Raw genomic sequence first — 24,539 nt, 5'->3', positions numbered from 1 at the left:
GTAATTAAAGTATTTCATTTTTGTGGAATGGATTACATTGTATACTGTATACTGATACAGTTTATTTACTTAAACAATGCTGTCGACACACGTCCGCTTGCGAAAGACTACGTTCAATGTAATTTATAATATTCGCCTTATCTTCCAAAGAAAACACTTCACGCTTCGATACTTTTATACAGTACAATATACATTCACTGTTCGAACACTAGAAACAGACTGATCAGGTAGAAACGACAAACGCTGTTATGATGCGATTGCATACTCGCTTAATGGAAACTGGGAAGATGATGGAGTTTGAAAGCCATCAGAATATTACCTTCATTTATGCTCTGGACATAATGTTCGTCCCCTTTTAACAAAAGAAGGCAGTTTCAATGCTATTAGTCATAATGGAAATGTTTCTGTGAACAAAATCAACCCTTAGAATTGGAGGATTAGAAATAACAGTAGAGTAGTGTGCCTGAGAACAGAATGGCAACCCTTCAACGATGGAGTGAGGCAAGGTCATCACGCGTTTCCTGGATTTACAGTACAGCTCATTGTCTAGGAATGTCTAATCCTACCTTTGTTCTTTGACTAAAGGAGTAAGAAGCTTAGAATGTTGTTCCAACACATTCTTTCAATTTTATCCAAAAAGGTCTGACTTCAAATAAGAATTTGTCAGAATAAAACTCTTGTAACTTCAATTTTTAAGGTTAACCATAAGCGGAAATATTAATGTACTTTTTAATGTATGCGGGTCGGGACCAACGATTTAGGTTCACTATAGCCGAATGTTCACTATAACCGAGTTCATCATATCCACAGTTGACTATACATTTCTTTTCCTTCACTTTTTTTTTAATATTCTCTTCTCTTCCTCGTACACATACAGCATTAACCATACCATATTAATGTACTTTTTAATGTATGCGGGTCGGGACCAACGATTTAGGTTCACTATAACCGAATGTTCACTATAACCGAGTTCATCATATCCACAGTTGACTATACATTTCTTTTCCTTCACTTCATTTTAATATTCTCTCCTCTTCCTTTGGAGAACAAATGGAGAAAACATACAGCATTATTAATTTACGTAACTTGGCATTAAATGTAATGTACCATGGACATAAACATAACATTTGTCCTGCTTTTATTATGGGTTTATGAAGTTTCTTTATTTGAAAACCTGCTCGTCTGTTTGCTACATTGACGCTATTTCTGTAAATAGAAGTGATGCGACTGCTAGCATTAACAAGTTTATATTTTCTCATCTTTATATTTGTGTTTATTAATTTTCTTACTATAGTCATAACAATTTTTTGTACGCGTGACACAGTCAGCAGTGTTTGGAAGACACGCTAAAATAAACGTCTTCTACTGTTGGATTTGTTCTAATTAATTCCAGTGTTGAGCAACGATACAAGTGACTTGGTATTACAGATCTTAACAATAAAAACAAAAATTTAATCCAAAACTCAAATCGCTCCTTAAATACAGTCTGCTCGCATTTAGTGACCTCGATCGATGGCGGCTCTCTCCATTTATTAGTTATATTTGGTTTATAGTTACTGGTAGCCATGAAATGTTCATCTGCGCCGGATTTAGCTTAACAATAAGTAACTTACATTTTTTTTTAAATATTACTCGAATATTTATATTATTTTTCTTGCCTGCTTAATTCTAGCAGCATTAATATTCGGCGTTCAAATTTAGTTTAACATGAATACGTACTGAATTACTTACAAATGGATTTTAGAGAACCCGGAGGTTCATTGCTACCCTCACATAAGCCTGCCATCGGTTTCCATACTGGGCAAGATTAATCCAGCCCATGCCATCATATTCTAACACTCTCAAATTCATTTTAAAATTATTTTATATATTATCTACGCCTCGGCCTTCCAAAGGTTCCCCAACTAACACTCTATGTTCATTTCTGCACTCATCCATACGTGCTATATGCCCTGCCCATTTCAAACGCCTGACTTTAATGTTTCTAATTATGTTAGGTGAAGAATAGTTGTGCGTTGTGTAACTTTCTCCATTCTCCTGTTACTTCAGCCTTCTTAGCTCCAAATATTTTCCTAAGCACCTTATTCTCGAACACCTTTAACTTCTGTTCCTCTCTCAAAGTAACAGTCCAAATCTCACAACTATACAGAACAATAGATAATATAACTGTTTTAAATTCTAACTTTCAGTTTTTAGAAAGCAGACTACATGATAAAGACTTCTCAACCGAATAATAACAGGCATTTCCCATATTATGCGTTTAATTTCCTCTCGTGTGCCATTTATATTTGTTACTGTTGCTCCAGGTAGTTGAATTTTTTATGTTTCTATTTCGTACTATGTTCTGGTCATGAAGTATAATCATATACTTTTTTCGGGATTTACTTCCAAACCTATCTCGTTACTTGCTTCAAGTAAAATTCCCGTGTTTTCCCTGATGGTTTGTGAATTTTCTCCTAACATATTCTCGTCGTCCGCATAGACAGACAGCTGATGTAACCCGTTCAATTACTAACACTGTCTGTTTTCTGGACTTTACTAATGACATAGTATTCTAGACCAAATTTGAAAAATAAAGGTGATAGTGCAGTTTAACATGATTAAGAAACAATAACTGACTGCACTAGAAACCTTAAATCAGACGATTGATTGACTGACTGATCGATCGAAATTCATAATTTCTGTTCCGCAATATACGTTAACACTCAATGTGTTTGAATCAATTACTATTCTATTTAGTTATACCAGTGAAGGTACAGTAGTGGCAAAAAACCGGACCGACCCTTGTAGCTGGTTTCAGAGCCTTGTTCATTCAGAGCACGATAGACTGGTAACTAAGACTTTCGTGGTTCGAATCCTGCCTGGGAAGGAAACTTTTTTTCGTTCCTTATTCAAATTTATTCTCAATACTTTTCGATTGCTGGTAAAACTCATGTTCTGGGAATAATAAGTTAATTAAGTAGTAAAATATCGCTGCAATTGAAAAGTATTGGGAATACATTTGAATTAGGAACAAAAAAGAATTCCTCCCCAGGCAGGATTCGAACCAAAAATATCTTAGTTACCAGTTTATCGGTGCTCTGAGTGAACAAGGCTCTGAAATCAGCTACAAGAGTCGGTCCGGTTTCTTTTTGCCACTACTGTACATTACTGAGATATTGTACAAAAGGAAATTGAGAGATTATGGTGGAAATGAACGTTTGCGTCAAATACACAGTATGACTCAGAAACACTTGCGCAAACTTTGGGGAGGAGTTCTTCATACCAAAACAAAAATACATATTAAATACTATTAAACGATTATGTAATTCTTGTACATCTGCAAATCTATTTAGCTGGGTCTCGACTTTGAGTAAACTCAATTAGAGGATTCAATTTTACGAACAATCTTGTAGGCCTATATTTGTAAATTTTATCTTCAAATTGGACCCAAAGAGTTTGATGAAATGGGGTGGATTTACCGTTTTCAGGCATGAGAAAGATCCAATGAATTATATGCTATTGTACAAGTTAGAGCGGAAAAAACAATGTTACAATCTGATGTCAGAAAATAATTAAATCTCCCACAATAGGATCCTTAATAAATTTACCTTCAATTTCCTTATGATTTAAATGTTAAATTACCTTTTATTTAACGATGTTCGCAACTGCCGAGGTCATATCATCGTCGCCGGTGTGCCGGAATTTTGTCCCGCAGGAGTTCTTTTACATGCCAGTAAATCTACTGACATGAGCCTGTCGCATTTAAGTTCTTACGATTCTGAAGAAAATTTTCATAATGTCGCTTAGGATTACTTCGCCTTACAGTCAATAACAGTTTATTACACAAACATATTATATGTTCCTCTCTTTACAGATAGAATTATTGTTCTTCTCACTGTTTATGAAATTAATATACCGGGTGTTTCAGACCGCCCGTATCAGCTTTTTTTTTTTCTAAAAAACAATGTAATATTGGTTGTTCATAAAAAAATTTTTATAACCAAAACCTATGTAAAGGATCAATTAGTGGTAGTACCATTTCCCCTAACAAACCGGAAGTAGGGTTATCTGTGGTCAACTTCGAAATTTCAAATGAGAACATGGATCGTTGAAGTTACCACTAGAAACAACTTTTACTGAAACTTTTTTTCTAACTTTTATTGTTTACTCACAAAGCAACAAAAATGGTATCTTCTGCCATCTGTTGTTTATGTACGTACACTCTTCAGAGTAAGTGTTCAAAATGTGCGCCACTCTGTGCTAAACAATGTTCTGATCACCACCTAACATCCGTGATTGCACTTCAACAGAGCTGAGAGACTCTCAGGGTTCTATAATTCTTTGTTTCATGTCTTCTCTAGTTGTTTGACGCACCTGGTAGAACATGTTTTTAATTCTCTTTCGAGAAAAAGGGCTGATTCGGGTGGTTTGAAACACCCGGTATATACTATATACTCATATACAGGGTGGCCTACTTAACTCTTTCACCTCCGATAACGTGTGAAATATTTCAGATATGCACAAACCGACAATTACAAGTTAATTTATATGTAATGAATTTTTTACATGAAATAATTTTCAAGATATTAGAGTCAACTTCCTTTTTTTTAAACGGGAACCAACTATATTTTGTATCGCAAATGATGCGTTAACTCTAATAACAACTGGTTACTTTACAGATCGTAAATGTCACCGGTAATAATAAAAATAAGTAAAGGTAGGAATTTATACCACAACATGAGGATATTAGGTTAGTTGTGCTTTGTCTGTCGTTAAGTCATGAATGACGTGAAGATTGAGGTATGGCCAGGTTACAATTGAAATGTGTTTTTATCGCAGCAATTGAATGGGGATATGTTTCTCGTGCGTACAACGAACACTCTATGTATACCTAACCTTGTAGTCTCTGTGGGTAAATTGCTATCTTTAAACATAAGCAATATCTGTCCAAGGATCGAACAGGAGAAGGGCAATTCCGGTTAGATTTGTGCGTCAATTAAATAACAATCACAATGTACTGTACATTTTAATACTGTCGAAATGTTGCACGTGGTGAAGTGGGACATAAAAGTAGTTTGCAATAAAATATAAACAATATATTATTCTCAAAAAACAAAACACAAAATGTCCAGTGTGCAATCAGATTTCTCGCCGATGTCTTATCGTTCAATTGTCCAGTACATAACTGAAGAAATAAGGGTTGTATTGGGTATTGTATAGTACTATGGTTAGTTCCATCTTCATTTAAATCAACTTTGTAAGAAAGGATGTGTCAGACAATGTTTATGCTTACTCTTACCGGTGACATTAAAACAGGTAGTAAAGTAGGCAGTTGTTAGTAGACAGAGCTAACGCAACATTTGCAATACAAAACACAGCCTAGTTGGTTCCTATTAAAAAAACAGAAAGTTGACTCTAATATCTTCAAAATTATTTCATGTACAAAAAAAAAAAAAAAAAAAAACATTACATGTATCAGATATCCCCTTCGAGGTAATTTAACTTGTAATTGTCGGTTCGTGTACGGTATACCTAAAATATTTCACACTCTATCGAAGATGAAAGAGTTAAGTGGACCACCCTGTATATGTTTTTGTTCTTTTGCTATTGGCGTTGGCTTGAAAAGCAACATTGTGAGGTGATGTCCATCACAGGTAATGTGCTCGACTGTACACTGGATCCATTAATGCCATCTCGTAGTCTCACTGACAACGAAAATTGCTTCTTTTACCTCCACCCCTACCGTGGACATGCGGGTTGACTCGTCTGTATTTCGTATTCCGGTTTTCAGTGTTGTTCATGCTAGAGTAATAGCTACGGAATTAGAACTAGTTTGAGATGTATGCCAACATTTCAGAGGCTGCTCGTAGAAATGACTATTTCTGTGTCTGTTGTATACAGTTTACTGGCATAGCAGTGAAAGGGGATAAAGCACTGACTGTAAACAAACTTCAAAACGTGACGGCATTAAAGGAATAGATAGTATCAGTTGCGAGGCATGCACAACCGATGGAAAGAGGGAGACGTTGATCTCAGCCGTTCTACTAGGGTCTACGAGTTCTAATAACCCTCAACAATGAAACAGAAAGACAGACATTAAGTAAAGGGACCTTACCCGGTACAATTAGTCGGTCGAGAGGAATATCACCCACTTTCCATCCATTCTTGCTGAAGTGATGAGGGGCATCAAGATGTGTGCCACCGTGTTCAGCAGCCATGAATTCATTTGCTGCGTACCTATTGAGAAAAACAAGGAAAGAAAATAAATTACTGTTTAGTATATCAAAAGATGGACGAATTGAACCTAATTTAATATACGTGTATTTACTATTGTGAATTTAATCAGAAATACAGTCTGATTCGTTTGGAATGACATAAAATAATAGCTATAAAAATTATATCAGGAGTGACACCAAAGTTATCTTACTTTCAACAGGACGTCAAAACACGGGAGTTTTGTATCTATGTTTTTAAGAACAAAAGAAATTAGATTGTCAGTTAGGAATAATTGAATAAATAAAATGCCGTTTACTGCAAGACGACGAGATAAATGCGTGTTGCGATTTGCAAAATTTGAAAGTGTACCATCAGTTCAACGTCGTTTTAACCAGGAGTGTGATGTATGGCAGACCCGAGCAACTGGAGCATCGAGTGTTATAGACTGAAATGGAAATAAAGAAATCGGAAATTTATTCTTTGAAGAAGTGGAAAATTTCAAATACTTTGGAGCAACAATAGCAAATAGAATGACACTCGAGAGGAAATAAAACGCAGACTAAATATGGGAAATGCCTGTTATTATTCGGCTGATAAGCTGTTGTCATTTAGTGTGCGCTCAAAAACACTGAACGTTATAATTTACAAAACATTTATATTACAGGTTGTTCTGTATGATTGTGAAACTTGGACTCTCACTTTGAGAGAGGAACAGAGATTAAGGGTGTTCGAGAATAAAGTGTTTAGGAAAATATTTGGAGCTAAGAGGGATGAAGTTAAGGAAAATATGCATACTACATAAGCAGGGATGTGATTTCATGGTGACTATTTTACCCTGATTTCGGTTATTAAAATGGTTTGATTTCGGTTAATATTTCTTAAAAAGAAACAATTTTGTGCATATTTCGCACCCTAGAGAAACTGAAGAAATAACATAGTAACCTTTTTTTAAATTATTATTATTATTATTATTATTATTATTATTATTATTATTATTATTATTGTAACAATGGCTTTGAAACCAACAAAAAATGTTTTCATCACTAATTAAATTCATAATTCAATTTCATTCGACTCTTAGGGAGTGACGGAACTGCCTTCTTGATCACATGAAGGCAACTGTTGCGGGAAAGAGAAATGACCGTCGTCTGTTTGCGCTGCTCCCTGGAAGTAGTGTCTGAAACTATGCATACCATGTTGCCAGATGCAAGTATGTAATGCTAAGCGATGAAATATGTAGAAATGTTCATTTATATTCTATAACGAAGAAAATGTTTTCTTTTTATTTGGAAAAAAGTCATTTTTCGTGTGAATTCTCCATGAAAATATCGTGATTATGAAGTAATTTTGTGAATTTATATCAAGTTCGCTAAAATTCGCTGATTACCAAAAATATCACACTCATACACATAAGTAGGCCTACTCTTACTAACGCTGTATGTGCCGATCGTGTAAGTTTATTTCCTCAAACAAGAATGTTTAAATTATTCCACATAGCTATGTGTATTGCAATCCCTGATGCTTTTCCAATTCACTGCGGGCTAAAGCAAGGAGATGCACTATCACCTTTACTTTTTAACTTCGCTCTAGAATGTGCCATTAGGAAAGTTCAGGTTAACACAGAGGGTTTGGAATTGAACGGGTTAGTCTACATCAGCTTCTTATCTATGCGGATGACGTCAATATGTTAGGAGAAAATCCACAAACGATTAGGGAAAACGCGGAAATTCTATTTGAAGCAAGTAAAGCGATAAGGTTGGAAGTAAATCCCGAAAAGACTAAGTATATGATTATGTCTCGTGACCAGAATATTGTACGAAATGGAAACATAAAAATTGGACATTTATCCTTCGAAGAGGTGGAAAAATTCAAATATCTTGGAGCAACAGTAACAAATATAAATGACACTCGGGAGGAAATTAAACGCAGAATAAATATGGGAAATGCCTGTTATTATTCGGTTGAGAAGCTATTGTCATCTAGTCTTCTGTCAAAAAATCTGAAAGTTAGAATTTATAAAACAGTTACATTATCGGTTGTTCTGTATGATTGTGAAACTTGGACTCTCACTTTGAGAGAGGAACAGAGATTAAGGGTGTTTCAGAATAAGGTTCTTAGGAAAATATTTGGGGCTAAGAGGGATGAAGTTACAGGAGAGTGGGGAAAGTTACACAACGCAGAACTGCACGCATTGTATTCTTCACCTGACATAATTAGGAACATTAAATCCAGACGTTTGAGATGGGTAAGGCATGTAGCACTTATGGGCGAATCCAGAAATGCATATAGAGTGTTAGTTGGGAGGCCGGAGGGGAAAAAACCTTTGGGGAGACCGAGACGTAGATGGGAAGATAATATTAAAATGGATTTGAGGGAGATGGGATATGATGGTAGAGACTGGATTAATCTTGCTCAGGATAGGGACCAATGGCGGGCTTATGTGAGGGCGGCAATGAACCTGCGGGTTCCTTAAAACCCAGTAAGTAAGTATCGCAATCCCATATAAAGCCCATTAATTGTTGAGAGAGTGAATATGTTTCCTATTATATAAATGTACGACAGTTATCTGCAATTTGTAATCAGTCTCAGCATAGCTTTTTGCATTGCTGAGCTGGCAGTAGTATTTCGTGAGCAAGGGCCGTTTTCCGCTGCTCCACGGAGCGTTGAGTTACCCGGTTCTGAGTACGGAGACCTCAGAGTCCGAATTACAAGTCGATACATCTCATTCTTCTAGAATTATTTACAGATTGCTGGAAATTTAATGTCAACAATTGCTATGTTACAACATTTTTATTTTATGTCATCCCAATCGGATCACTCTATATACCGCGCGACATACGAATTAATTTTATGTTGTTTCTACATAACACATTGGGTCCATTTTCTAATAGTCACGTAAATATTGTCTACTCACAACGCACATGTGGACAACTGCCGTTACCGACAAGAATGTTTGTTTCTTGGCTGCAATGTATTTCCAGTGCGGAAAGGCACTTAAGGTTGGTTCACAATAAACCGGGAACGGAAACAATAACAACGAGAACGAGAACGGAAATAATGTTAAAATAAATGTACTTAAATGTGAGCATTCACAATAATTAATTGTGAATGCTCCCATTTAAATACATTTATTTTAAATTATTTCCGTTTTTGTTCTCGTTGTCGTTTCCGTTCCCGGCTTATTGTTAACCAGCCTTTATTTGAAGGTACAGTAGAATCTCTATTATCTGTGGTAAGGAAGGCGGTGGGCTGAACGGTTAATAAAAAAAAATCGGATAATCCATACCATAGAAGACTTTCATAAATTAAGTGTTGCATAATTTTATTCAGTTTCGTAATTTTCTCCGTGGTCATGTGTTTTAACACATTAGGTAGTGGATCAGAAGTTTTAGGTATAACAGCTCTATTGGAAAGAGTGGATGGAGAAAGAATAATGCTGAAACTGATCAGGAAGAGAAAAAGGAATTGGCTGGGTCACTGACTGAGAAGAAACTGCCTACTGAAGGATTCACTGGAAGGAATGGTGAACGGGAGAAGATTTCGTGGCAGGAGAAGATATCAAATAATAAAAGGCATTAAGTATGGATCATATGCGGAGACTAAGAGGAAGGCAGAAAATAGGAAAGACGGGAAAATGCTGGGTTTGCAGAACAGAACATTATGAATGAATGAATGAATTAATGAATTAATTAATGACGGGTTTCTAAGGGTCAAGGATGGATTTCTGTGGAAAGATAGGAAAAGTGTAGGTCTCATGTTATAGATTGAAGTAATTTATACACTTTATCCTTGTTTTTTTTATTAAATCTCGCATAGTTGTAACTCCAATCTCGTATCCCGAAATGAGATGAACCACAGTTCCTCTTTTCCAAAACCATTCAATTATATGCACTTCTCTTAGATACTTAGCACAACATGTATTCTTTTGGCACTTCTGAAAGACTTTGTGCAGAGAAATTAAACAGGTCACTCGAACAGTCGCTATAAAAAAATACGTACTAATGTATTGTGCAGTACTCGATATTTTTTCTGCAACAAAAAAAAAAAAAAAAAAAGGAGAGAATGACAGACGGATAATCCAACAATCGGTTTAATAGGGTGACGGTTAATCGGGGTTCTACTGTATCTTGCTTCCGCTTCTGTTATAACTTAAGAAAGAGTCCCAATATTGCGTTGTAGAAGCAGAATGTAGCTTTTTCTCATGTTAGTAGCAATAAAAACTACCGTTGTTCACTCAAGTCTTACGCTTCTGGCCCGTGTCGGGAAGTTGCAATTCATCTGGTCATCAATAAACATTCTCGTATAATTAGCCTCCGCCGTCACTCACATGCTATTCGATTCTTACTCACTCTGATACTAAACTAGCGCGGGACGCAATGGCTACATATAAATACGCGCAGCATCCGGCATGTCAGAGGAATATCCTGTCTTCGTATAATCTACTGTGCACAAAAATGCTTGATATTCCGTTTAATTATATTAAATTAAATTAATGTTATGTAAAATTACATTATTTATCCTACATGACAATCTTTTTAACCTACTACATTAAAAGAAAAAAAAAATGAAAGGATTTGGTGGACCGATCGTCATAGAAATGCTTACATCATGTTCGATGAACATAATAATGTGAACGAGTCTATTCCTTTACATAAGAGGAGTATGCGGCCACATATACTATACTAGGGGCAGAAGAAATCGGCGGATCTGGCGAACCCCTACTTGTCTACCCCGACTCCTACACCCCTCAGAACCTGCTTGGTGTATGGTCCTGTCCCAAATAACTTTCTCCTCCATTGATACTTTTTTTCACTACAGGAAAACTTAGAAAATAAATAAAATAATAACGTGATTTGTAATAATTACAAATAGAACCTACGTTCTTTACTCAATATTATCATTATAATATTTCGCAAGTTAAGCCATTTCAGAAATGTAATAAAGTGTAATGTAAACCTAATATAAATCAAATATTTAGCATTACACAAATATTTTGTATTTATGTATTTTCAGAATGTTATGTTGAAATAGTAAATACTAAATGATGTTTATGCAGTATACTTACCAACTTTATAAATCACGATAAAATTAAAAATTAAAGTACAAAATATTACTGTATATTTACTGATTGTGGAATATGTATATTATTATAACATGAACGAGTTTCGTAATGAAAGCACACTTAAGAATGGCTTAGCTTAATAAAATAAATAACATAATAAGTATGACGCAAAAAATCGTTTTATAAATTGGCACTCAGCACTATTCTGATTCTATGTGGTGAGTTTCATTCAGTCTTGTTTATGCTTCTGTATTAGGCCTATTGAAGACAATCAACAATTCAATACAAGAAGTATTGAAATAGCATATATTCACTGAAAAAATTGTCAATAAAATAGTCGCCAGTCACAGTTATATCTACTCAAGTTAATGTATTATTGACAAGTTATTAAATAATATTTCATTTTATGATCCTAATAATATTTTATTGCCAAACGTAATGTATTTTACCTAATTATAACTAACACTGGAGCTCCTAAAAATTTAGCAGTCAAGAATATGTAGTAGACTACAATATAATACTCCATTTGACAGAGATATAATTAGCATACCAATTAAGAAATTTACCTTATTCCGTGAACAATTTCTAAAAAAAATTAAATTAACTTAATAATGGTCTTCAACAATCTAAATAATGAAACAATTTTCCATTGTTAATGTCTTAAATAAACAACTTAATATAGCATAAAATAAAATGTTATAATATCTAAAAAATATATTAGTAATTTAAATGTAAAATTAGGCTCCATAGGATCATTGTTTTACTGCTATTCGTCTCCCTTTTGCATAAATTCTCTGGACCTATCGTAAAGAAGCGCCACTGGCCTTTGACAGTGACGTCTGCGTTGATGATAGGACATCTTTAATGTCTTCACAGTTCTTTCAAGAAACAGTGAAGTTGATAAGTAACACCTTTAGTAAGGCTTCTGATATCAGGGTCCGACTGAGGCATGATAGCGATTACAGTACTCGGATGATTAGTAGCTGTTTAAAAATACTATTTATTATGATATGAGATATATTATATTTACGAGCAAACTGTAGCACAGTAGTATCACAGACAAGCACTTGTCAATAACTAACATTCGAATGGAGCGACAGAAAGGTCTCTTTGTTCAGGTCATAAACCGCTAGAGAAAATGTGGAGTGAGTTGTTTCCGTACCAAACCAAAAACCCTCCTATTGATTCTGCCTGTACTATAATACATAACCCACTCGAAAGAGTTTATGATTATCCATCAGATAGAGTTTTGCAATGTATTAAAAAAATGTTATTCAGTTGTGCTTTGACATAGAAACGAAACAGAGACGTGAATAATACAATCCGCAACTACAGAAAGTTAATACAAGATTGGCATTATACACACACAGATGGTTAAATAAAAACATTCACTTCAGATTTTGAACAACTGGACAATGCGTGTGTTACAACAGTGCCTATTACCCTCGACATTAGTGACCGGGCCGTGCCGAGCCATGTCGAAGAAAAGAGAAGCGATGTATCGATGGCAAAATTGTGACATATTCTTTAAGAATTGACTGCAATGATAAAGTGGAAGTCTTAGCATGTGTAATGTCATGTCTTTAATGCACTAAAAGAAATGCATATTAAAAATGTATTATAAAAAATTATACACAAAACCGAAGCATAAATGAAGGGTTCAGAACCATAGTGGGCCAAGCCCCATTTACTAAAACCGTAGAAAACAAGGGTTAAAATGAAGTTACTACCATAATTTAATGGAAACATATAGCCAGTAATATAAAGTATACACATTAAAACTAAATTATATATCAATCTTCATTAAACTGTGGTATTCACTTAACTTTAACCCTTGCTTTCTCCTTTCTTAATAAATGGCATTTGGCCCACTTTGCCGCTGAACCCACCAAATATAATGTAACAGAGGATAATAGACCTAATATTAAATTGTGTAATCTTTTCGCGAAGCACTCGCCGCTAATCTATCTCATTGTCAAACCCTATGTCATTGACAGTGGACTATTTGTCACTAATCTCTCTCCTCATCAATCCTACCGGTACTTGTCACTAGCAATGGGTCTAATTTTCACTAATCTTTCTCATAAAATCCTACCAAACCTTATTAATGACAGTGCGTCTAATTGACGACAATCTGTCTCCTCATCAAAACCCTACCTGCCCTTGTCGCTAACAGTGGCGGAGGACAAGGAAAGGAGAGAGAGAAAAAAAAACAAATTTCTCCCTGCAAAGACGGCATAGATAAATACCATGCCCACATGTTGGTGACACTGTGCATTTCCTATCATTTCACAGAAAATGTACATGTTTTCGCAAATACTAACGAAATGTTGAAAATATGTTGACATAATTCACCATTACTATTCATCTCATATCAATTGTATAATATTTATCATAAAGTGCAGCCCGGTCTTCTTACATTATACACTAAGAGTTGTTATACCCTAAGGTTGAAACCTAACCATTTTCCCCCCTATTACTATAGTCCGGATCACCTTACGTCGTATTCTAAGGTAAAACCCAACCATTTCCTCCCCATTACTACATATGCTAGGGGACTGTGGTGATTTTCTAGTTTGCAGGTTGAATTTTTTTTTACCAATTTCGTTTCGAATTTCGATACTGACAAATACTACAAATTATAGTGATTTTGTAACTGTTATGTTGGCAGCTGAGACAGACGTTGTCAGTACTGGAGTTTCATGAAATTAAAATTGTACTAGATTTCTGAGTCGGTTACTGGAAGCTATTGAAATTTGAACATAATAATTAATACCAGTATTAATATTAATACATAATAGTTATTTTATGTGCTGCGTTGGTTAGAATTAACACTATAGTCAAGCAAGTGTAAATAAATATAAAGTTTTACTTTATTGAATGACTCAAATGAAATATTAGGGTCTACTGGAGAATGCGATACGGAACTTTAGGCCTACACTTTTTGGTAGATTGAGAGTTTTCGTAAGGCAGAGAATCAGTGACAGGTTTGTTTAGGATTTCGGCACAGTCTACTATATACAGTCACGAAGCTTGAGTTTTGAGGGTGCTAGAAACAATAGACTGTGACGGTTCTATTTTGCATTGCCTGTAATGAGGCGATATTAGCGATCCTAGGGGTGAGCAACTGTCTAATGTTTGCATATTTACTACGTATTGAGCTTCGCGACTGTATATACTAGACTGTGATTTCGACATGCCTTGCATATATAATTATTATATTACGTCATCGTAGCCATCTTTGTTTCATCAGTGTGGTGTAATATGGCTGTATCATATTCTTCAGCAATCCCAAATATTATTACACGGAAAATCATTTCATAATACTAATTTAAGACACAAGTCATGCTGTTATTATAGAAATCACGATGTTTTAGATGGCATGGTAATATTTTAAGGCATTGGTACAATAATGTATCATATTATGCACGATTTTCATTAAGGATAAGACTGTTTTATAATGCTGGAGTACAACAAATAAATAACAATTAGCATTATTGTTTCAGTACATAGCACTGTGATTTTACCTATTTTAGTTTTATCCGAGAACATTTTGCGACATTAAACAGACAGTCATATTATCTTCTTAGGAAATAATTTTACGTTAACTCCAGTGTATGTGAAATCTACATTGAGCTATTTTTTTATCGCTGTTATTTATATTCGCTTTGACATCTTTGGTCATATCGCAAGTTAATCTTTTGGGTGAAACCCAAAAGCCTGTGTACTATTGTTGAGACTGGCTCTATTATTGCGAACTAGATGGCGACTGTATTTATTTTTATTTATTTTTAGTAGGTTATTTTACGACGTTTTATCAACATCTTTGGTTATTTAGCGTCTGAATCAGATGAAGGTGATAATACCGGTGTCCGGGGTCCAGCACCGAAAGTTACCCAGCATTTGCTCATATTGGGTTGAGGAAAAATCCCGGAAAAAAACCTCAACCAGGTAACTTGCCCCGACCGGGAATCGAACTCGGGCCACCTGGTTTCTCGCCAGACGCGCTGACCGTTACTCCACAGGTGTGGACGACTGTATTTATGTATTACTGATTTGTAATGAATATGATTTCGGTGATGAATGCGGCCGGTGATATTCAAAGATGTTGTGGCCCGAATTTCCTGGCACTTGCCTTACGGTTAAAGGAAAACCCTGAAAAACCTCAACCAGCAAATTCAACCCGACCGGGAACCGAACCCGGGCCCTCTGCGTAAGAGACCAGAATGCTGACGCCTACACCACAGAGGTGTCATTGAGCTCCAGTAGAACTTGGTTATAGCGACCTCGTTTTGTGCGACACCTTGCCTATAACGTCAAATATTCTGTGGTCCCAACTAATTCTCCATAAGACATATGCTTTTCTACCTTGCTTAATACGACAAACGTATATGCGTCTACCTCGCATATAACGTCATTTTCAACCTCGCATATAACGTCATTTTCAACCTCGCATATTTTTCAACCTCAGTTTGGAATACAATTTTCTAAGAATCAAAGTATTTTGCTGAAATCTGGCAAATCCTTTACTGTTCCCTTCTATCATAGACCTCTGGAATGCAGGCAGATTCCCCACCCCATTGTAACCTGCCCGAATTCATGCGGTATTAATGGTACCTGCATGGGGTCAGTTTCAACAGGAAGATTTCACTAAGTCCAAGCATTTTAACAAAGAAGTGAGTGACACTTTAAAAGCCATTAGAATTGTGAACATTTCTATGAAGCTAGAGGAGGGAGTATGAAGCTAGGAGAGGGAGCAGTGAAATAATTGCAACTGAAATAATGAACATAGAATTTAATTTATAAAGTGTATATTGGGCAAGTAGGAGACAACAAAGTAAAATGACTGATTACTCACTCCTCAGTAAAGTAGTTTGGTGAGTAATGAACAAACTGTTTTAATACAGAATACTGTATTTATAATTGTACGTGTATTTTATTGTGTTCATGGTATGCTTAAAAGTGAATACATAAATCTAAAATAAGCCTAATTATGTTTATTATTTTCCATTTTCCACCTCACTAGACTGATAATATGAATCTCGGTTACTACGACACTCGTTTATAACAACATAATTTTCAAGGTCCCTGGGATGTCGTTATAACCAAGTTATACTGTATTTATTTATCCAACGAAATGTAAAGTGGGAAAAATACTATTTGAAACCCAGAAATGACAGCGAATCAACAACTAAAATGACATACTCTAAAAATGTAGTACGTACCAAGTGCCATCGACGTTGCTTCGTGCTACCTTCTTAGTGAATTTGAACACGGTGGAGTCAATCCAGTATAGGGTTTTGTTGTCGAACGCTCGCCCCAGGTCCACGTACTCAGGGTCCGCCCATGCGAGGGGCGCACAGCACAGCAGTACGAGAAGCAAGCTCGACGGAGCCCTCATCGTGGAGATACTCGACACTCGACACACAGAATCGGCCGTCCTCGTCCTGCTGTCCCAGACGTATTTCGGACACAGAGGAGAGAGGAGGGGGCATAGGATACACAGTACAGGTGTACTTATTCTTAGAGTGCATACTCTGCATACTACTAGACTCGGGACAGAAGCGTAACGGCACACTTTGTAATCACAGTTTGCGAAAGGAAAGGTCAACTGAATAGTAACAGGCATTTCCCATATTTATTCTGCGTTTAATTTCCTCCCATGTGTCATTTATCTGGGTGTTCATATCGATAAACATTTAAACTGAGCCACATAGACTAAACATGTATGTAAAAAGTATTTTCTATACTGCATTCACTTCGACGAATAAAAAAGTTTCTTCCTCTTAAATTGAAACAAATTTTAGTCCAGTCATTTGTCATGCCGCAGTTATAAACGACTTTTATTGTATTGTATTTGATACTTAAATATACATGATACAACATACATCCTTTCATCAACATTTCAATCGCACACAATGCACAAACTGTGTACTTCCGCATTGTCACCGGGCTTCGTGTTCAATCAAAAAGCATCAGTCTCCTCTACCAACGTCACAAGAAATAATCCTACTCTTCTCCGATCTTCACTTGTCATCGTAAGTTTCCAGGACGTCAGCCAAGTGCTCGTTGCGACGTTCTATTAAGTGATCTCAGTCATGATCTGACTCAAAAATTACAGCGTGTCCATAATGACTGTGTTCGGTTTATAATATAATACATATTATGTAATATTCGTCTCTATGATCATATCTCACCGCCTTTCAATGAATTATGAATTGTCTTAGCTCCGGCTGGCTGACACACGCAGTTTGCACTGTCTTTCTCTTATCTATCAGATTTTGCACACATCAATACCCTGCATCACGATTTCATAATCTATCCATACATCATAAGCTGTATGCCCGGTCACGACACGACATTCTATTGTCAGTCCCTCTCTACAGAACTTCCGCGTATTCTTCGTCTTTTACAATGGACACTATCCTTTCTTCGAATCCATTACCTACAGATGTTAGGGGCTGCCCGACCTTAAACGCTTTCAAGTCCAAAGTGAAATATCTTATTTTAGAACGCGCAGTGTCCCAGGATATATATTAAAATTCACAATTGTGACTAATTTATAAAGTAATCATATAATTTAATTTGTCATCTAGTTTAAGTAGGTATTTAAGTTCGATAATCTTCTGGTTTATGCATATTTTTTCTGTTTAGATCTTGTCTTAGGTATATCTTTAACTTTCTGTTGTACTTACTGTTGTACCGTATATTTCATTTCTATCCTCTGGTTGAGTGAAAGAGAAGGCCTCAGGGCCTTAACTCTGCCAGAAAAAATCATTATTATTATTATTATTATTATTTGTTATTGTTGCTACAAGACATTTGGATTCCTTCACCTCTTCAAAAAATAAATTTCCAGTTTTTTTTTTCATTTCGTACTAGTTCTGGTCACGAGACATAATCATATGCTTTATCTTTTCGGTATTTACTTTCAAACCTTTCGCTTTATTTGCTTCAAGTAGAATTCCCGTGTTTTCCCTAATAGTTTGTGGATTTTCTCCTAACATATTCGCGTCATCCGCATAAACAAGAAGCTGATGTAAACAGTTCAATTCCAAACCCTCTCTGTTATCCTGAACTTTCCTAATGCTACGTTTACACGGCGACAGTTTAGAGAAGAGAACTAGAGATTATAGCTGAGTATCACCGTGTAAACGGTTGTGAGAGTTGGTATCTCGTTGACTCTAATATCTAAATAGAGCGGCCTTGAAAACTGCTCTCGCCGTGTAAACACTCTGAACAGAGAACTCGCATATACTGTCAGCTCTCATTATAGCTACTCTAAATTAGTCAGCTAAGATGAACTTTTTCATTAACTCTCGCGACGTTGCGTACGAGATTATACAGGGACATCACTTTATTTTTACCAACATTTTTAACATTAACCTGACTATACTCGGAAACACTGTTGCTCCCTTCCATTACAGGAGTTTGATGTTACTAGTGCAATATGTAAACAAATCATTTTACTAGGTATAGGAGGATAGAAAAGTAGTGTATCCATTTATGTTGTAGGGAAATACGATATTACGATTTTCAGTTTGATTATCACTGTTACGGAATTTATCAAAATACAGTAGAGTAGTAATATTTTTTTTTCTAAAAACTCAACTTTTCAGGCGGCTATGTTCGTTATGTAATGTCTACTTTATTTAGCATATTAATTATTTATGTTAACATACAATATAGAGAGTGCATTTAAATTGAGGGGGCCATAAGTAATGGGCTGTAAGTGCACTTAGGTTACTTTTGAGAAAATGGGGATTAAATATTTAAGTTTTCGTAAAACCGGTGACATTTTTATTTAAATTTTAATGTGTGATGCGATTAAAATATCCCTTTGCCACTAAAATTTTAGATACTTTAGCTTACACTGGATGCACTTAACTCATGTTATTACAAATGTCACTAGCATTCCTTTGCTTCTAGCCACCTCAATTCAAAATAAGCTAATATGAATTTTTAAACAAGTTGCTGAAAATGGTTGCCGTTCATTACAATGCAGGCTTCAATTCTTTACGCATATTATTAAAAACATTTTGAATCATATCCTCTGAAATTGAATTTATCGTTTCTTCAATATAATTTCTTAGTACGATATTATTAATATAGGTTCTTTTTCTTCTATAGAAAACGCAACCATATTTCTGAAACACACTATACACTGCAGTGTTTACTTCACTGCTTGAAGACTTCGAACGCAACAGCGGCCGTAAGTTTGTGTGTCTGACGGGAGCAAGGACATTAGTGAAGGGGTAAGTGAAGTACATTCAGAAATGCAGGTACAATAAAAATGTAAGTAAAAATAAAATGATGTCCCTGTACAAGCTGGCGCATAACTCTTGAAATACAGGTCTAAAGTAATAATCATGCTACGTTTGCACGGCGACAGTTCAGAGCGAAGTTCTGAAGAATCAGGAGAGATATCTAACGGAGTGTTTACACGGTGACAGAATATAGCTTCTCTAAACCCATTAGCGAGCTCTCATGAGATTTACATAATTCTAAACTCTAAGTTACTCTCCGGACCGTTTACATGGTGCAGACAGTTTAGAGTGAGAGAAAGTGTTGAGAGAGAGCATTTAGAGAAGAATAGGCTGGTCAGTGCGTTTTTATGACATAAGCATCCATCTAACCTCTGGGCAATGGTCAGCAGTTGTGTACACTGGCCGCGCATAGCACTTGCGTTACTAATATTGTTGGGTGAGTCATTATTTATTTATTTATTCGTATAGAATACTATAATTGCACGAAGGGCGGAGTTGATAGTCTTGATCAAAAGTGTGCAAATTATAGCTCAAGTCAGCACACATGTAATTTACGTTCTATGAATCAGAGATGCATGAAAATAGTACCAATGGAAAGAGAAACTAAAAAAGTTTAGTTATGTTAACATTGTTTCCCTACTTGATAACACATCTCATAATAGTGTATATAAACAAATTTGTTCATTGTTGAGGGGAAATGGCTGCTATAGACGACAGAAGAGCTTAATTTTTATGTGAACCAGTCGGTTATTGATGTGCAACGGCATTACCGAACAAATTTTAGTGCAGATCTGCCCAGTGGGCCTAAAATCCGTAAATGATACACAGATTTGAAGGCACGATTCTTCGCAAGCGGTTGCGACTCCATACTACACCTGCTGCAAGCCCTAAAACTAGAGGACAAAGTGCTACGAAGAAATTTCAGAATCTGAAGATCGGAAAATCCGGGTACCTACGTGGAACTTGACTATAGGCTTGATGTGTGCCGTGTTACTAAGGGGTAGGGGACACATTGAACATCTTTAAGTCAAGAAACTAAACGTTTGGAGTTTCTCTTTCCATTGGTACTATTTTCATGCACCTCAGATTCATAGCACGTAAATTACATTTGTGTGAGATCGTGCGTATTTGCTTGCTTTCCGCACAAAACCAATACGCGGTAAGTGTGAAATACCACATTCAGTATTCCCAACGTAACATAAATATCAATTTCCCTCTTCTTACCGCTTAAGCGCCATATTCATTTTACTGCTTTAGGCTTTTAACATATTATTTTTAGAGACGTTTAACATAATTATAAATTGGAAACTTACCACTGCAATTTCACCTAAATTGCACTGTTAATTATTGTTTTTAAATATTTGCAAAAATTAAGTAAACTCTACAATACCACAAAAGTTACTGCATTTGTAATGCAAGTAACATTAAGGAAGCCGTGAAAAAATCAACAAGATTCCAGATGCCGATGTTATTACTGCAATATGTTATATAAATAATATTGTTAAAATATTAAAATGAAAAATAAATCATTACATAACCTTACCGTTTGTTTTAAGTTCGCATTTATAGACTGGGGAAAAAAAAAGACAGACGTATATCACGGTCTGCTGGAATATAGTAAACACAGAAAACATTTTATAGCAACAATGTTGAAGATAGATATTTTTGTTTTTAAAAGTTGCCGTCATTGAACAGAAACCAAGATGGAGATTTCATTGCAACTAATTAGAAATTCCTCTTTCAGGTATGTAATAAACGATCTTCGCACAAAATAATGCACGATACACGAGCGGTATGTTTCTTTTCATGTTCTCGGCAATTAAAAAAGTTCAACTACGTTTCGCTTTTTCAATCTTTTCCTCGAACATGAAAACATCAACATACCGCTCTTGTAACGCATATTACTATTGTTCGAAACCGGAAAGATCTTTTGTAGGAACCCTGTATAAAGACAATTTTCAGGCTTCCTGATGAAAGAAAGGCAACGGATGCAGCTGAAGAAGTGGTTCTTGAGAAGAAGAAAAAGAAGAAGTACTTTGTGCCCCCCCGAAATTAAAGAGGAAAAAAATATTCTTGCTACAAGGGTCAAAGTCCAATTTACCTTTAATGTTAAAAAAAGTGTGCAGAATTTGCGATGAAAATGACTGCGTTTAAGCTCCTCGAAAGAGACCGAGTGTTCAAAGAAAGAAAAACTATAATTTTTCACATAACATTGTTCATCTTCTTTCATTATATTGTGTTAATAATGGTTCTACTAATACAGCGTAATAGTTGTGCCTATTTCGTTTTGTTAAATTATAACTATATTCGTCAGATTCCTGTACAGACCCCACTGTCCCAGTTATGTGATTTGTTTGTAATGTACTAGGTGAGCGTTATTATTATTAATATGATGCATTTTATCAATAGTATTAAAGGAATATAGAAAATATTCCACATCAAGTGAATGGTAATAATTGCACAGTAATAATAATAATAATAATAATAATAATAATAATAATAATAATAATAATAAAATACCGTAATAGTGATAATAATAACAAAATAATAGTGATAATAAAAACAATAATAATAATAATAACGTAATAGTGATAATAATAACAATAATAATAATAACATAGTAGTGATAATAATAATAATAATAATAATAATGATAATAATAATAAAATAATGTGATAATAACAATAATAATAATAATAATATTATTATTATTATTATTATTATTATTATTATTATTATTATTATTATTATTATTATTATTATTATTATTATAGTTCGCACTTACCGGAGGTTATGGAGCTTTCGCTGTATCTTCTCTAGCAAATAATTAAGCAAGAATAAAACCCACAAAATAATTAACAACTAAAACAATGGACCTTGCTAAAAATTAAGGCCAAATTACAATAAATTAACAAAACAAAAAGCCAAATTCAGACGCCTCATCAGTCTCAGCTATTTTTGACCATGCCTGATTTCTCAGGTCCTTGTTCTTGTAATTATTGTTAAACACATTCCACAAACAACTTTCCAATTCATATGCTTCAATCAATCTTCGTCTCTTCAACACTCCATTGTTTTTGGCCGTCATGTACACTGCTTCTCTCGCGAGAGTTTATGAAAAAGTTCAACTGAGCTTAGAGTTGAGAGCATATGCGAGTTCTCTGTCCAGGGTGTTTACACGGGGAGCGCAGTTTTCAAGGCCGCTCTATTTAGTCTCTCTAATATCTAATTAGAGTCAACGAGATACCTACTCTCAAAACCGTTTACACGGTGATATAGCTCGAACGGAACCTGGTGAGGCTTGACCTTGATGGAGAAACCAGTTCTACGGCCTGTTAAGAGTGGAGGGTAGGGATGTGACAAACGGTTATTTTCTTGTAACTGTTATAACTGTCTCCATTACTTTTGTTCAGTAGTTATAAATAACGGTTATAAGTAACGGTTACAATTTCCTGCCGGAGACAAAATAGCAGTCACACAAGAAGTTATATTTAACGGTTAAATAACTAGCAGAGGCATAGAAGCAGTTAGTTACCCACGAACAAGTTATATTCAAAGAGTTTGTAATATATAACTAGAGACACCAACGGCGCTAGTTTCGCGTACAAAATTGAACCGCCGTTCGGCCGCCATTAAAGGGAGTTGATGCTTCACCGGGAGTGCGAGCAGTTCATGCTTATTGAGGAGTACGAATAAATATAAGTACACTTCAAGGGAAATAATAAGAAAATGGTGAAAGCACCGCAAATAATTGTTCGAACATAGCTACTATTGTAGGGTGCACAGGAGAGCATGCATATCTTAATATTTGGAAGAATGTTCCAAATGCAGTTTCTCCTTTGAATGTGTTTACAGAATGTCGGAATATTTCTTGGATAAAGTTTTTCCAGAAACACATTAATCAGGTTTATAAGGTTGGTTTCAACAATGTATGCAAAGGTTAGGTGCCATCATATTACAGTGGCTTATAATAGCAGAGTGCATAAGAAAATCCTCAGACTATATCTGTCTAAAACTGTTTTGTTTCACAATAAATGAATTAATCATTTAATTTCCGTATTGTACAGTATGTACTTCTAGTTTCTGGTTGCATTAAATGCAAAGAAATTAATGAAAATATAGCTGATGATTTAGCTAGGCCTATTATTACCACTACTACTAGGTCTACTATGACTACTACTACAAGGTCTACTATTATCACTACCACTAGGTCTATTATTACCACTACTACTAACTACTACTAGGCCTACTAATACCACCAAACTAGGCCTACTAATGCCTCTACTACTAGGCCTATTAGTACCACTACTATTAGGCCTACTATTACCACAAAAACTAGGCCTACTACTACCACTACTACTAGGCCTACTATTACCGCTACTACAAGGCCTACTATTACCACAAAAACTAGGCCTACTACTACCACTAATACTGGGCCTACTATTACCACTACTACTAGGCCTACTATTATCACTACCACTAGGTCTATTATTACCACTTTTACTAACTACTACTAGGCCTACTAATACCACCAAACTAGGCCTACTAATACCTCTACTACTAGGCCTATTAGTACCACTACTACTAGGTCTACTATTACCACAAAAACTAGGCCTACTATTACCACTACTACTAGGCTTACTATTACCACTACTACTAGGCCTACTATTACCACAAAAACTAGGCCTACTACTACCACTAATACTGGTCCTACTATTACCACTACTACTAGGCCTATTATTACCATTACTACTAGGCCTACTATTACCACAAAAACTAGGCCTATTATTACCACTACTATTAGGCCTACTATTACCACTCCTACTAGGCCTACTATTACCACAAAAACTAGGCCTACTACTACCACTAATACTAGGCCTACTATTGCCACTACTACTAGGTCTACTATTGCCACAAAATCTAGACCTACTATTACCACAGAAACTATACCTACTACTACACCTACTATTACCACTACTACTACTACGCTTATTATTACCACGACTACTAGG

The 24,539-nt window shown here is 35.5% G+C and overlaps 1 protein-coding gene across 1 annotated transcript in view; it reads right to left on the bottom strand.

Annotated features, from left to right (window-relative positions):
• LOC138694338 (isatin hydrolase-like) overlaps positions 1 to 16,722 on the bottom strand; it is a 29,554-nt gene extending 12,832 nt beyond the window's left edge. The window contains exons 1-2 of the mRNA XM_069817957.1: positions 16,486 to 16,722; positions 6,098 to 6,219 (exon numbers count right to left, since the gene is read on the bottom strand). Of these exons, the coding sequence (XP_069674058.1) occupies positions 6,098 to 6,219; positions 16,486 to 16,661 (298 nt within the window). The 5' untranslated portion in view covers positions 16,662 to 16,722. The remainder of the gene's footprint in view (positions 1 to 6,097; positions 6,220 to 16,485) is intronic.
• Between the last annotated feature and the right edge of the window lie 7,817 nt (positions 16,723 to 24,539).

Source organism: Periplaneta americana, chromosome 2 (genome assembly GCF_040183065.1).
Source record: "Periplaneta americana isolate PAMFEO1 chromosome 2, P.americana_PAMFEO1_priV1, whole genome shotgun sequence".
In the NCBI taxonomy this organism is placed as follows: Eukaryota; Metazoa; Arthropoda; class Insecta; order Blattodea; family Blattidae; genus Periplaneta; species Periplaneta americana.
The sequence above is the reverse complement of the archived record's forward strand: the minus strand, read 5'-3'. Positions and strand labels throughout refer to the sequence as shown.